This window comes from Sminthopsis crassicaudata, chromosome 1, assembly GCF_048593235.1.
Source record: "Sminthopsis crassicaudata isolate SCR6 chromosome 1, ASM4859323v1, whole genome shotgun sequence".
NCBI lineage: Eukaryota > Metazoa > Chordata > Mammalia > Dasyuromorphia > Dasyuridae > Sminthopsis > Sminthopsis crassicaudata.
The window spans coordinates 12,531,721-12,546,245 of NC_133617.1; the positions used below are offsets into that span (position 1 = coordinate 12,531,721).

Below are 14,525 nucleotides of genomic sequence, written 5' to 3' on the forward strand. Positions count from 1 at the left end.
ATGGAGCAGAAATCGACTCCAATCTCATTTAACAGATGAAACTGAGGCTCAGTTATTTAACTGATTAATCATCTACTTCATCAATTAATCTAATAACTTTATTTAATGATACTATATGTAATTATACTTAGATTTCTAGATAATATTTAATATTAACATCCAACAAGCTAAAAACACTTTAATTTTAAATTTGATTAATTTTCATATTTTAACAATAATTTTATTTACTAATAAGTAATAATCCCAGTAGTTTATTTATTTATTAAGGTACTGCTGTGTACATGCCAAGAGACAGGAATACCCAAAAAAATGGGAGAAGACAACCCCTTGAGGGAGGGGGGGAGAAACAACAAAGTGAAATGGATTCTGGGAAAATGAGGAGCAGACCAGCTGGGGTCTCCTTCCTGCTCCCAGCCCCAGGCCTCTCCTTTCTGTCCTCACCTCAGCACCTGGTCCTGCCCCGACCCTGCCTTCAGGGAGGCCGGGGCCCAGCTGAGGAAGGGGCAGGGCTCAGACCTCAGCACCCCTGTAATTAACTCCTGCTTGGGGCAGGGCGGTAGCAGCCCCCAGAGCAGCAGTCTCTGGGACCGGAATTGTTCATTTTAAAGGCCCTTCACACCTGGTATGGGCAGCCAGGCTCAGGCAGTGTCTGGCCCCCTCTCCTGAGGGCTGATGGGAAGCGGGACCAAGGTTGGGGGGACCCCAGGAATCATCTGTTCTTTAGGAGGCCCATCAAGTTCCCCAGGACCACCCAGAGACCAGTGGTGGCCGAGCCAGCCCTGAGGGCCCCCCCACTCCCTTCTCCTGTGGGATGCAAACAGGCCCAGGGCTGCCCCTTTCTCATTTGTAAGAGCTGTCCATTGCTGGGTAACCTGTGGGAAAGCCCAGAGAGCCTGGGGTCTAATTCTAACTCGGAGGCAAGCCTTTCTTGTACCTCAGTTTCCCCTTATGAAGTCTGAGGGCTGGACCGCATGGTCTCTCCCTTCTCATCTCTCAGGTTGTGACCTTGGGTGTCTGTTTGGTCAAAGGTGTCCTAGCTCTCCTTTTCTGATCAGCAAACCGGGCGGTCCATGGGTCAGAACCGAAGGGGATGGGGGGGCTCTGGGTCCCGGGGCCCCACCTCTCTGAGGAGCTGGCTGCCAGCCTCGGGGCCTTTTCCTTATTATTAGGGATGGGGAAACTGAAGAAACAAAACTACAGCCTCAGGTCCCTCCTGCTCTGACAGTCAAGGTTCCAAGACACCCCCCTGTACGGACTGGAAGTTCTAAGATGGTTCCCAGCTCCACCCGTCAGATGATAAATTCTAAAGCCCTTCCCATATCCAGTGTTCTGTGTCCCGGGTCCTTCTCGTTCTGACATTCAAGGTTCTGAAAGTCTTTCCACTATCTAATATTCGGTATTCCAGGTCCATTCAAATGTCACCTTTGAGATCTGACATTCAAGGTTCCAAGCTATCTTCCTGTTCAGATTTTCAGGTTCTAAAATCAGTCCCAGCTCTAATTTACGGGTTCTAAGGGCCTTCCTGCTCTGATATTTTACATTCTAAGTTTGTTCCCATATGTAATATTCAGTGTTCTAGGTCCTCTCTAGCTCTGGCCTCACTAGAGCTCTAGCTCTAGTGGTCTCTGGCTCAGGATAAGGAAGCTGGGGCGGGGAGAATTATTTCTTGGTCCCGTCCCTGACTGGTCCATGCCCTGGGGTAATGGTGCCATCTGTCCTAGTGTGTCTCTGGCACTCAGGTGTCAGTGGCGTTTTCCAGGGCTCCAGGTTCCATCTCAGACTCCGGTGACTCCCACGTCAGGACCTGAACCCGGCGCTCAGTCTCTGGAGGCTGGGAAGAGGGTAATCCCGTGTCCTCTCAGGGGACAAGATTACCCCGGGCACCGGATTCTCTGTGGCCGGCGGGTGGGGCCGCTCCTGAGCCCGGGGCCCAAATGCCAAGCGGCCCGTCGGGGACCGGCAGCTCTTGGCCCAGATCCCGGGACTCCTCGGGCTTGTCTCCCTCTCCCTCCGGACTTGCCCTCCCCACGTGCCCGAGGGAGGTTGCGCAGGAGTCTGGCTTTCTCAGGAGAGCCAGGCCCGGCGGCCGCTGGAGGCCGTCCTTAGCCCGGGCCTCCGTCTCTCAAGATACAATTCCTGGAAGGGCCTGTTTATTTTCCCAAGATAAAGAAATGGAGATGAATGGGCTGCCCCAGTCACCACCTCATTCCGTGCCTCAGTGAGCCTGGCAACGGGCAAGATGGCGGCCGGGTGATGGACTGGGGCAGGGGGGAGGGGGAAAAGATGGAGCCTGGGCAGAGATTTTGTGCTGCTCAGCAAAAGGCCCACCCTGCCTCTCCCTTCCTAGCCCCTCCCTCCCTGTCCCCTCCCTTCCTGCGGGGGCCGAGGACAATGGGCTAATTAGGGGCCTGGGACCCGTTGTTTACGGGGAAAGGTCCGCCCTCATTAACCTGGGCTGGGCCCCTAGCTGGCCCCCTCCCCTCCTCCAGGAGCCCAGGTTCAGGGGCGGGGAGGCTAAGGACCCCCCAAAGAGAATCCTGTCAGAGACAGCTCCCCACGGTCACAGTGAGAGACGGAGACAGAGGCCCTCCCCCACCCCCTCAGAGACTCTGCGGGAGGAGATGGAGATGCAGACACCCCCAGAAGGGGGACCACCGACAGAGTCCCCGAATACAGAAGTCATTCCTGGTCCCCCCCCCCAGCCTGGCGGCCCAGCCAGCACGGCAGAGAAATGGGGGGGGGCCGAGCAGCCCCCACGTGGGGCCACACCTGAGGGAGCCCGGGGAGGCTGCAGCAGCAGGGAGGCGTCTGGGAGGATGGGTTGGGAGGGAGCATCCAAGCAGGATGGGCTGGAGGGAGGGGGCTGCCCCTGCCGGGACAGCTTCCCCCGAAGGCTGCAGCGCCTGGGGGGAGGGGAGTTAGGGGGTCCTCCGCCAGGCCTGGGCGGGCCCCACAGCTCTGCTTGGACGGGCCTTTCTGTCCTGAGCCAATTTTGACAAAATGTGACAAAGGGAGAACCTGAAAACAGACCAGAGCTGGGAGGGGCCTTAGAACAGGCTGGAGGAGGGGGCTGAGAACAGAGGGTGTCGGGGCTGAGAACAGGGGGTGTCAGGTTTTTGAGGGAACAGAAGGCCCCTCCTGAGCCCTACAGGCGGCCTTCCTTACCCTAAAAGCAGAGATCTCTCCAAAAACAAGTTTCGCGTCCCCGCCCCCATCCCTGTAATGGCCCCGCTATCGGCCTTCAGTGGGTTCTGGTCCTGAGTCCTCCCGGTCTGACATTCCGGGATCCAGGGGGTCCCCACGGAGGACTGAAGCCCTCTGGCTATGACTGGCGCAGCTCTGCCGCCCTGTTTGGGGGGAGGGGAGGAGGCGGAGAATCCCCCCAATCTCTCCCGTCTCCTGGGCCCTTCGTGGGCGCCCTCTTGTGGCCACTTCAAACCCCACAGCCTCACTGTCCAGTCTCCCCAGCTACACCAGCCCAGCCCATCGGGAGGCAGGGAATTATGGGTCACAAGGTTTGGGGGTTCAGGGGGTTACTTTTTATGCCCCAGCTCAGGGAAGGGCTTGGAGCCAGATTTGGAGAAGCGATGGGAAGGGTGGTGGGATGAGTGTGAAATGGGTGAGGTGGGAGGGGCTGAGAACAGGGGGTGTCAGAGGTGGGAGGGGCTGAGAAGGGGGGCTGTCAGGCTGGGAGGGCTCTGGGGGTCCCAGGTGCTCTGATGGTCACCCCCTTAGTCTCTTGTGTATCCTTGTGGGGAAGGGAGACCTGTGGGCCAGACAGTGCTGGCCAGGGAGTCCTCCCCCTCCCCCCTGCAGAGTGGTCCTCCGGGGGTCAGCGGCAATGAGAGGTCTCTCAGCCCAGACTCAGCCCCTCAGCCCTGTCTTGCTCCACCCAAAGGCTCAGACAAAAGCAGGAGCGGCCTCCTCGTCCCTGTCGGGTTTTCGGGCTCAGTTAGGGAGCCACGGCGGTCGGCCAGAAGGGCTGAAGACCCTGGTCCGATTCGGGGAGCCGGTCCCGAGGCCGAGGCGGGGTCCCAGAGCCAGGTTCCCCAAAGAGAAATGCAGTAAAAACGGAGGCGGGCGGTGGGCTCGGGGCGCAGGAGACACCCAGAGTGGCCCCCGGCGGCCCGGGATGTTTCAGGCAAGGATTTGGTTTCCTGTGTTACGGGGGAGGCGAGGTCAGGGTGGGAACGGGGCTGCTTCTCAGTGGAAAAGTACAATAAAACTTAACAGAAGGATGGCCAGAGTCCAGACTCTTCATCTGATGAAGAAATGAAGGCTGAGGAAGTGAATTGGCCGGGGTACTGGAGGAGGGCCAGAACCTGGATGGAGGCCCCCGGTGGGCCTCTCATCTGAAAACGATGCTACATTGTGCAAGAAAAAGATCTGGGGGTCTTAGGAGGCTGCAAGCTTAGGCTAGATCCCCATAGGGATGAGGCAGTCACAGCTGCTGAGGACCCCAAGCTCAGGAGGAGGAGGAGGGGGATGGGAATCTCTTTCCTGGAGACACCGCAGATCTGGTCAGCTTGGTTTAGGGAGAGTGTCGATCAGCTGAGGAGCCTCTAATGGAGGCCAGAAAGGGAGGGTTGGAGATTCAGAGATGGGGGACTTGGAGAGCCGGCTCCCAGAATTTGAAAGGCTAACCGTGTCAAGGGGGGGAGTAGTTTTTTCCTGCCTGAGCCCTGAAGGCAGAACCAGGACCCAGGGATGGGGGGGAGGGTCAGGGGGAGCTGCAAAGATTTGGGCCATTCCAAAGCAGGGGAGGTAGTGAGCTCCCCGCCATCAGAGTCTTCAAACAGCGGCGGGATGCCCTGGGTATGTGCAGCCCCTCCAGAGGCTTGGGCCTCCTCCAGTGTTGGCGTCCTGAAGGCTGGCCCTTGGGCTCCTCAGTCTCCGGCACAGGGGTCTCTGCCAGGGGTCCTTGTTAAGGGGAGTGATGGGACCCGCTTTCCCCTGAGTCCCTGCAGGCACAACCAGGGTCCTCTGGAGGCCCTGTCTGGTGGGGAGGTGGGCCCTTCCTCAGTCCCACCCCTGTCACCGCTGTGGGGGGGCCGCGGGGGCCTGGCCCGGGCTGTGGAGTCTCAGTCCTGCTGCCCGCAGCTTGGGGGCCCTGCGGCTGGTCCAAGAGTGACCCCGGCCTCTGTCTGGTGGCTCCCTTTCTCTGGCCTCCAGTCTCCTCACCTGAGAATGAGAAGACCCCCAGGCCCCTTTATGCCAAACCCCATTAAAGTTTATGGAGCTGTTTTCATTCCAAGCCGCACTGAGGTCACCTCACCCCATTTTATTTGCAGGATCAGGTCCCTTCCCCAGGACCGTTTCTGACCCGACAGCTCCCTCTCACTTAGGCCCTCTCACCTGCTCCTCCATGGTCATCACATGTCTGACCTGCTGCAGGGGATGCTGGGCCCTGGTGGCCGCTGGGCAGGGGGGCCAGCTGGAGGGGTGAGGAGAAAAGGGTGGGTTGCCTCCCGTGAGCCTGCCCCCCCCTGCCCACTTAGCCACGCATGAGCAGGATTCCCCCTGGACTCTCACCCTGGCTTTCAGGCCTATGCTTAGGGATTGTGGCGATCTGCTCCCACCCCCCCCTCAGGTCCTTGGGGGTATCCCAGGGAGGGCCTTGTAGAACGTTTGGGGCCAATCCGCCCATCTCTCGGATGGGAAAACTGAGAGGCGAGGCGGAGAGGCTCCTTTGCCGGCAGCATTGCCTCGCTGTGGCTGCAGCCCTGGGACCCTCCTCCTCCTTCCCATCTGGGGACCAGGGGGGTCCACACCCTTTGCAGCTCCCGGACGGCCTCCTGCAGGCTTTCAGCTTGGCGATCCACGGCCCAGAGGCGGCGGCGGGCTGCCCCGATCAGGGCCCCGAGGAGCTCCAGTCCGGACCCAGGACTCCTGGGGGAGAAGGGGGTGGGGGTCACAGCTTGGAGTGAGGGGGGCACAGGCTCCAGCCGGCCTTGGGTGCACCCTTCCCCGGCCAGGTCAGACGGGGGCAGGGCTTGCCTCTCCTCCACTGGGGGCCCCAGGGAACTGTGGCCCCCAACTGCACTGCTGGGCCCATGGGCGTCCGGGTCCCAGGGCTCACCCGGGCCTGGGGGCCTCCCCGCCGCCTGGGGTCTCGGGGCTCTGCTGCTGGTGTTGCCCGCTCTTTCCGGAATCTGCCCGGCATCCGGTGGGGGGCCCCCTCACTGCGAGTCGGCCAGGGCCGCCGTCCTGAGGAGACACCTGGGGTTCCTCCTTTCCAGCTCAGGGCTTCTCCAACTCCTCATTCCCCCCCCCCCCATCGGGGCCACAAGCGCTGCTGGGGGGAGGGGACTTGTGGGGCCGGGCGCCTTTACCCAGCATCTTCACAACAGAGAGGGACGTGCCATTATTCTCGCTGTCTTACAGACAGTAAACTGAGGCAGACTGGGATGATGTGGCCAGAAAGAGTCTGAGGCCGGCCCTGCACTCCCTCTCTCTGGTTCTGTGTGCCTTGTCCTCCCTGCCCTCACCTGGGGGAGAGGGAAGGACCACGCCCCTTGTCCTCCGGGGATGGTGAGGAGGGAGGGGCCTCTCAGAGTCCAGCCCCGGCAGGCCCCTCCCTTCTGGAGCTCTGCCTTGGGGTCCTGCTCCGGGCTTTGGGGATGGGAGGGGGTCTCACCTTCATCCTCTCCAGGTTCTTGCTCCCCTTCCAGGGCTTGGGGTCCCCTGGGATCTCCTGCTCTTTTTTAAGCCCCTTTCGGTGGCTAGGGCTACACAAATACAGGGCTCTAGGAGCTGCTCAGAATCCCTGTCCCCTTCCCAGGCCGTCCCGGCCCGTCCCTGCCGCCGCCTCACCTGGGCTTCTCCTTCTGGGAGCCAGGAGCTCTGTGTCCCAGTGGGCAGGATGGGAGGAGAGGCTCGGGGTCCCAGGGAGATGCTGGCCACCTACCCAGAGGCAGCCTGGGCTCCTGGGCTCCTAAAGAGGCAGGAACAGGAGCATGTGCCCGGTGCCGCCCCGGCCTTCCCTCTCAGCCCTGAGGCCCCGAGGGCCCCCTCACCTGCCAAAGGCCTCAAAAGCTGCCTCCGGGCTGGGGCCTCCCAGGCCTGGCTGTGGGGCGGGAGGTTCAGGGGTGGCTCCTGGTCCCAGTGGGCTCTTCCTCGGTGAGGAGCAGGGGAGAGAGGGGGCCGAGTGTGGAGGCCGGGGCCCTCGGGGCTTCCTGCTGGCCAGGCTCCTCTGGCCCTCCACTTCTCAGGGAAGGGGCCTCCCAAGCGGGGCGGAGCCCCCCCCACGGGGCCCGCTGTCACTGGGCCCAACCTGGGGCCGGGGGCCTCTGGGAGGGCCTGGCTGGGACACGAACCCCTGGCGGCCGCCTCCTGCTGGCGGCCCCAGGAGCTGGGGGGGGGAGCCCGGCTCAGCCGCGAGATGCGGCCCCCCAGGGACTCGGGGCTCCAGGGGCGGACCCCTTCCGGCCGCCCCGCCGGCAGCTCGGCCTCCACCATGGCCTTGTGGAAGTGGGCTGCGAAGTCCTCGGTGCGGATGGAGTCGGAGCTGGGGGGGCGTGGCTCTCCTCCACCGGGGGGCCCCGAGCCCAGGAGCCGGGTCAGCCTCCACACGTACTGGTCCTGGAGGCGGGATGGGCCGAGCTCCATCCTGGCCGCTGGGGGGGACAATAGGGGGTCAGGCCCACAGACCCGAGTGTGCGCTGGGCTTCTCGGCTTGGGAGACTTGCCCCTGGGACCCGAGGGCGGGAGGGGGCTGTCAGAAAAGGGGGTTCTGCACTGCCGGCCCCGCTACTGCAGGTCTGGACTTGGGAACTCTCCGCCCCCCCTCAGCTTCCTGTCTCGTGTCCCCCATCAAGACTGTAAGCTTCCCCAGGGCCGGGGTTGAATTTGTATCTGCAGAGCTTAGCAGGGGCAGGACCCAGAGACTCAGCAGGCGGGAGCTGGGGGGTCTGCAGCTGTTCTAGCCCCGCCCTGGCAGCCGCCCAGCGGGGGAGGTTCCACCCGGGCTCCGGGGCCTGCAGGACAGCTCCAGCCCTCACCGCGCATCTTCTAAGGTGCCCTGACACCCCTGTTCCAAGGCCCCTCCCCCAGCCTTGACACGCCCCGCAAGGCCCCTCCCCCAGCCTGACACCCCCTGTTCCAAGGCCTCTCCCCCCAGCCCTGACACCCTGTTCCAAGGCCCCTCCCCCAGCCCTGATACCCCCTGTTACAAGGCCCCTCCCCCAGCCCTGACACCCCCTGTTCTCAGGCCCCTCCCAGCTCAGCTCTCCCAAAGTCCTATGGCCGCGTGTATTTGGCCCCTTGGGGGCCACGTGCCCTAGGCTCGGGACCCGCCTCCTGTAGTTGAGCCCAGCCTCCCTCGGGAGAGAGGGCAGGACCGCGTGACGTCACTGATCTTTGGTGCCACTTGTTCTAGGCATAGGCGAACACCGAGGAGGCGCCCCCTGGCGCCCGGCCTGAGGGTTGGGGTCCTGGGGGGGGGGCGTGAAATATCAAAATGACAACTTTGAAAAAACGTTGAAGGGGCAGCTAGGGGGCGCAGTGGACAGAGCACCAGTCCTAAAGAGCGGAGGTTCTGAGTTCAAATCCAACCTCAGACACTTAACACTTCCTGGCTGGGTGACCCCGGGCTCTGAATTTCCCGTCAGTCACAGCCGAGAAGTTTTTCCAGCAAAGCAAAAAAAGGGAGACCGTGGAAGATGTTCACAAAAATGAACCAGCTGGTCCATCCCTCAGCGAGCACGTTTGCTTTTGTCCACAATCAATGACAATCCTCCTACACCGCAGAGACGTTAGAAAATAAACGGGCGATTCACTTTCACTAAACGTTTGGTTTGCAGACCTACTATGTGTCCGATTTACCCGGAGCGGGTTACAAGTGGCAGAAGCGGAAGAAGCCCCGCTCTACACTATGGTCTGTGCGCCCTCTCTCGGCCAGTGGACGGCCCGGAGGGCTTGCCTCAGGAAGCACGCAGTAGGTCCACAGCGGCCCCGGCACTCCCCGGGCCTGGCTCGCGAGCTCCGTGCCTCTGAGACAGGCCCGCGATCACAGACCCTGAAAAAGCTTCCTTCACCGTCTCGGAGACATTCACGGCCGGGAGGGTCTTCGGTGCGTACTGTCCACCCCACGTTCATTTTTCAGAGGGGGAAACTAAGTCTCGGGGCGGGGTGGGGGAGGGATTGGACACGCTTCCACAGCTGCAGAGCTTTGGGTCCTCCCTCCTGGCCCCTGCTGGCCCAAAAAAGGGCCCGACCCCCTCGAGGGCCCCCCCCCCCACCCTGCAGTCGGAGCTTACCGCTCCCCTCGGTGCGCTGCCTGGTCCGGAGCCCGGGAAGCGCTCGCTCTCTCGAGAAGGCGCCGTCTCGTCTCCTAGCAACGGTGGAACGCTGAGGAAGCTCTGGCAGAATTTCCCGGCAACCACCGCGCCAAGCTCCGAGGGAGCGTGTGGGCGCTTGGCCCCCGAGGCGGCGCCCGGGAGGGTCTCCCCCAGGTCCGCCCGCCCCCCTTCCATCGGTTTGACCCGATGCTCAACTCCCCGGTTTGGATAATCCGCTCTAATCGGAAACGTGCCAGATAACGCCAGAGGAACGATCTCGCTTCTCCCGCCGACCCTGGGGGGCGGAGCCTCCCCCTGACTGACTGCCCGAAGGCCTGCGGGTGACGGATTGCGGGAGTCTTCCCTCTCCCCTTCCTTTAGAGTGGGATTGTTGGGGGGGAGGGCGGGCAATTCAGCCACTCTATCGACACCCCCTTATCTCGGGAGAAACTTCGCGCCTGTCCCGACGGATAAAGGGCCCTGGGGCAGCCGCAGCGCGGCCCCGTGTCGGCCCCTCCCGGGCTCAGCTGTGCCCGTCGGAGGCTCGGAGCCTCAGCCTGGGTCCGCCCCTCAGTCCCGGCCTCCCCTCCGCGGGAGTCCCTGACTCCTGAAACGCCTTGTTTTACCGAGGGCAGAAAGGATACGGACAATCTCGCTTCACTCTGCCCCTCCCCCCCTTCATCTCCAGAGGAACGAGATTCCCAGCCTGCCCCGCGGCTTTGGGTCCATGAGCATCCTCCTCCCTTCCTGCCTCACTCGCTTTCCTGACCAGAGCTAGCACTCAGGGAAGCCTCCGGAGCCCTCAGTCACGAGGGGGAGCGTCCCGTGCGCCGCTGGCACACAGCCCGGCTCTTGGACGCCAGTTCTGATCACTTCCGGTCACTCCTCAAGATCCAGGCCTCGGCCGGGCAGCTTTCCCCGGCGTCCCGGCCTTCCTCCCGCTCTCCGCGGGTGCTGTTGAGGCAGGAGACGCTGGGGACGAGATAGCTCAGCGGCTGCCCGGGTTTCTCGGCCCGACAAGTACTTGAGTCTGGGAAAAACGGCATTAAGAGGGATGGGCAGGTGGGGCTTTGGGGGGATGGGGTGTCCCAAGTCAAACCCGGACCCGAAAAGCTCGCTGTGCTGGAGATTTCAAACGCGAGGTCAGATCCCAGGTCCAGCGAGGAAGCACCTGGCTCATCCTTGGAAGACGTGGCCTTGAGACGGAAACGTTGCTGTACGCAAAAACGTAAAGAGGTCATTTTATTCATCTGCGGGGTAATCCCGATGGTTCAAAATGGGTAAATAGCGGGGCCGCTAGGTGGCGCAGTGGCTGGAGCACCAGCCTGAAGTCAGGAGTTCAAATGTGATCTTAACGTGCCATCCTGGGCAAGTCACTTAACCCCAATTCCCTCAGGAAGAAAAAAGTAAGTTGTAATGGCGGATAGGAAGAGGCGGGGGAGGGCGCCGTCCCAGAAAACAAGCGCCATTTAACCTGTGTTCCTGGTTTCTGGAGTAATGAAGAGGGAGGAGAAAGAAGCGCCCCCCAGATGCTTTCTGTAGCCGAATGCTAAAAAAAAGCTGCCCAAGGAAGAGCCGAGACCTTCTTTCTCTAGATCCAAGCACTTGTCTGGTTTGTAGCCCCCGAGAAATGCTACAGTTCATAAGGTTCCCTTAGGAAGCACTTGGAAGTTTAGAAAATCTGTAAGGAATCGAGAAACGCGTATGATCCGCCATCTTTTCTGTTTAAAAAAAGGAAAGATTTAATTTTTTTGAGTTTCATATTGGTTATAAAGTGACTGACCTGTGTGAGACACATTAAAATAAAGATTAGGCTGCTGTGCTAAAAATGACTGGCCCTGAGCCAGGACCCCCCCAAATGTTCCCCGTTTTCCCAGCCGCCTCCTGTGTGTGGTAAGGTTCCAGCCCCCATTAGACTGTAGGCTCCTTCAGGACAGGACCGCATGGCAGTGCTGAGGGGATGTTTATTGAATTGGCTTCTTCAGGTACTTCTGAACAGAGTGAAGGGAGGGAGACTCCCAGGCTGGACTGTGGAGCTGGGAGGAAAGGACGAAGTGCATCCGGGGCCCTTTGGTTCCAACATCCCGTCTTCCTCTCCCAGAACAGGTCAAGCTTCTCGAGGCCTGCTTTAATCTCTGCTCTCCGTTAAGCCCAGAATCCTGAGAAATGTTCTGTGCATTCTGTCATTCTGTGCTCTAGCTCTGACATTAAATATACTGTATCTTTCCAGCTCTGACACCTGTAAATGTCCTGTCGTCTCTCAATTATAATCCTCCTCTGTGAGCAGGTTTCTTTTCTGTAAACCCTTTTACAGAGGAGCTTCTGGAGCCTCCAGCCAGAGCGAAGGTAGACGTGGGAATGAATCAGACTCTGCCTCCAAGAGTGGGGATTGTGGGTTTCCCAGAAGTCAATCCTAGTTGGGAATCTCCATGAGCAGGTTTCTCCTTTAGTTCTTATGAATCTGCTCTTGTCCAAGTGTCCCCAGTCAAGCACCATAGTAGAATCTCGAATCCTCTTCCTGAATCCTGGCTCTGAATCTCCTCGAGCTTCCCTGAAGTTCTCCTTCCTTCCCTTGACTCCTTCCAGACTCAATGTTGGCTCCTTTTATCCTCCCAGAGAATGGGCTTGTGGGTACTCCCAGAGGCTTGTGGGAACTCCTTTACAGCCAATGAGCTAGCTCCTTTTAAAGGTGTAAACTCCTTTAAAGGTTTGAACTAAAGGTGTGAACTCTGAGCTAGAGAATTGTCAAGTACCAACTTAGCACCTAGTAAGGAACCTAACAGACACCCCCTGTTCTAACACCTCTCCCAGGCCTGACACCCCCCACCTCTGACATCCCCCATTCTCAGATGAATCTGTAGTCTACCAACGCTTCTTTCTTCCTACTCCACTGCTGGTCCAGTATGCCAAGTATCCCTCTCGAAAGGAAGCAGAAAAGACCAATTGCCTCCTCTCCACTCTGTCCTGAAGTCCATTCTTCAGATCTTGTAACATGCTCTTTTCACAAACTTTCAAGTTTTGTTGTGGGAATTATTCACGGTCTGAATTTGTCTTCCAAACATTCCGTGCTGCTAGTATCCCCAAGAGATCGGGGGAGGGGAGGGGCCCACGGGTGCAAAAATGTTTGTGGTGGCCCTTTGTGTAGAGGCAAGGACCTGGAGACTGAGGGGATGCCCGGCAGGTGGAGAATGGATGAATAAGTTATGGATATGAATGTGATAAAATATTATTGTTCTGTAAGAAACGACCAGTGGGATGATTTCGGGGAGGCCTGGAGAGGCTGATATGAACTGATGCTGAGGGAAGTGAGCAGGATCAGGAGATCATTGCACACTGCAACAAGATTATACGATGATCAGTTCTGATGGACGTGGCTTTTTTCAATAATGTAAGAATTCAGGTCAGTTCCAACAATTGTGATGGAGAGAGCCATTTTCCCCCAGAAAGAGGATTGTGGGAGCTGAGTATGGCTCACAACGTAACGTTCTCTTTTTATTGTTTGCATTTTATTTTCTCATTTCCCCCCTTTTTGATCTGATTTCTTTTTGTCCAGCATAATGGTGGAAATACAGAGGAACTGTACATGTTTGACATATATTGGATTACTTGCCATCTAGGAAGGAAGTGGGGGGAAGAGAAGGAAAAACTTGGAACACAAAGTTTTGCAGGAATGGAAAATTCTCCATGCATGTTTTGAAAATAAGCAACTTTAATTAAAAAAATATTCCGGGCTTCTATCTGCATGGGTTCTCTCTGATCTGGTCTGGAACTGCATCTCATCTTTTAGTTACTCACTCCCAACCCTAGGGGAGGGTGCCCTGGGATAGCACTGGGCTCTCCCAGGCTCAGACTCTTGACACTAGCCCTCTCCTTTTCCCTTTTATATTTGCCACCAACTGTCATGTTCATAAGTAGCCCAGACCTGTCTTTCCGTGATCCTTGGAGTGGCCCCGTAGTCCTGAGGGACTGTTGCTTCAGTTTCCCTTCCTGTCCAGCAAGACTGTTGTGAGCATCTGGCCTAAAGGAGGAACTGGGATTTCTAGGGGATGGGGAAGTCTGGGGGGGGGAACACCTCAGGGGTAGGTAGCCGCCTTTTCTACAAATATTTTTTTTTTGAGGCTGGGGTTAAGTGACTTGCCCAGGGTCACACAGCCAGGAAGTGTTAAGTGTCTGAGACCAGATTTGAACTCGGGTCCTCCTGAATTCAAGTCTGGTGCTCTATCCACTGCACCACTTAGCTGCCCCCCAAATATAATCTTAAGAGTAAAAATACATCTTTATTTTCATTGGCCTCTGAAATCCTTCCACTACTAAAACAAACTGTTAACTGAGACCTCCCCAGGCCAACAAAAGGGTCTGTGACCCCCAAAAGGTCTTAGCCATCTAGAACACTGGGGTTATTCCAGGTCACTCAGACAGTCCATGTTATGGGAAGGGTGTCCCAGCTTTTCCTGGCTCTTGTCTTGTGGAGATCAAATACCTGGAGTATGCTGGGTGAAGGGTATGTATGATTATCCGCCATTCTCATCTTTCTTGGGGCAGCGCCTGGGAGAATATGAACCAATCCCACAATCCAGTTCTTTAATTGACTAAACATTGTCTTGAGGCGCTGGGGGGTTTGAGACAATGAGTCCCCATTCTTCAGAAGGTCCCTGTCCTGGGGGATGAAGGTGGAACCCTGAGTCTGTGGGCCACGTGACTTTGGGGCAATTACCCAAGCTCCCCCAGGACCTCGGTCTCCTTACCGGTAACTTGATGCAGTCTGCCCCACGCTTCCTTGAAGATGCTGCCCAGGTGCCATCTTCTGCTGGAAAGCCCCGATCCTCCCCTGCCAGACGACTAGTGTCCTCCCTCCCAAGCTACTGTGCACACCTGCGCATGCCCGCCACCCGCAGACACATAAGCACACGCTTGTGCCGACTTTTAGATGTTCTTACTGCCTCTTCCTTTAGGATGTGAGTTACTATCGGGATTATTGGATTCCTTGTCCCTGTATCTCCTGTGCCTAGGACGGAGCCTGGCATGTGATGTCTACTAATTACGGACTGCAAGAACTGGACGAGAGTTTGGTTTTCATGGAGTGATATAAAAAAAAGCAGAGAAATGAAACTTAAATTGGAGAAGTGAAACAGGAAGTAAAGCTTAGGCTGACCTGGAAGAAAGAAAATGAAACTCTAGAGGGAATTAGAATAGGAAACACGCTGTTGGATGTAAAAGGGGTGTGTGTACACCAGAATAAGGGTGAAA

At 58.1% G+C, this 14,525-nt stretch overlaps 1 protein-coding gene across 2 annotated transcripts; it reads right to left on the minus strand.

Moving 5' to 3' along the window:
- Positions 1 to 223: 223 nt before the first annotated feature.
- LOC141557658 (uncharacterized) lies at positions 224 to 11,554 on the minus strand. 2 transcript variants are annotated; one of them, XM_074293651.1, is made up of 8 exons: positions 9,258 to 11,554; positions 7,017 to 7,616; positions 6,814 to 6,934; positions 6,638 to 6,728; positions 6,080 to 6,207; positions 5,772 to 5,889; positions 5,356 to 5,434; positions 224 to 5,181 (listed from the first exon to the last, which is right to left on the minus strand). In XM_074293651.1, the coding sequence occupies exons 2-8, from the start codon at positions 7,606 to 7,608 to the stop codon at positions 4,925 to 4,927; spliced, it is 1,386 nt and encodes a 461-aa protein (XP_074149752.1). In that variant the 5' UTR covers positions 7,609 to 7,616; positions 9,258 to 11,554; the 3' UTR covers positions 224 to 4,924. The 2 variants fall into 2 exon arrangements, with proteins under 2 accessions (XP_074149752.1, XP_074149741.1); XM_074293640.1 differs by having other exon boundaries at positions 6,080 to 6,219.
- Positions 11,555 to 14,525: the final 2,971 nt, after the last annotated feature.

Bases quoted from the DNA above. Each gene is read 5' to 3' on its own strand.
- LOC141557658 (XM_074293640.1), bottom strand. From the start codon at position 7,608: ATGGAGCTCGGCCCATCCCGCCTCCAGGACCAGTACGTGTGGAGGCTG. The intron at 5,435-5,771 runs GTGTGGACCCCC...TCACCCCTCCAG, and splicing joins CCGTCCGGGAGCTGCAAAGG to CTGGCCCCCCTGCCCAGCGG. The intron at 5,182-5,355 runs GTGAGAGGGCCT...TCTCATTCTCAG, and splicing joins TGATGACCATGGAGGAGCAG to GTGAGGAGACTGGAGGCCAG.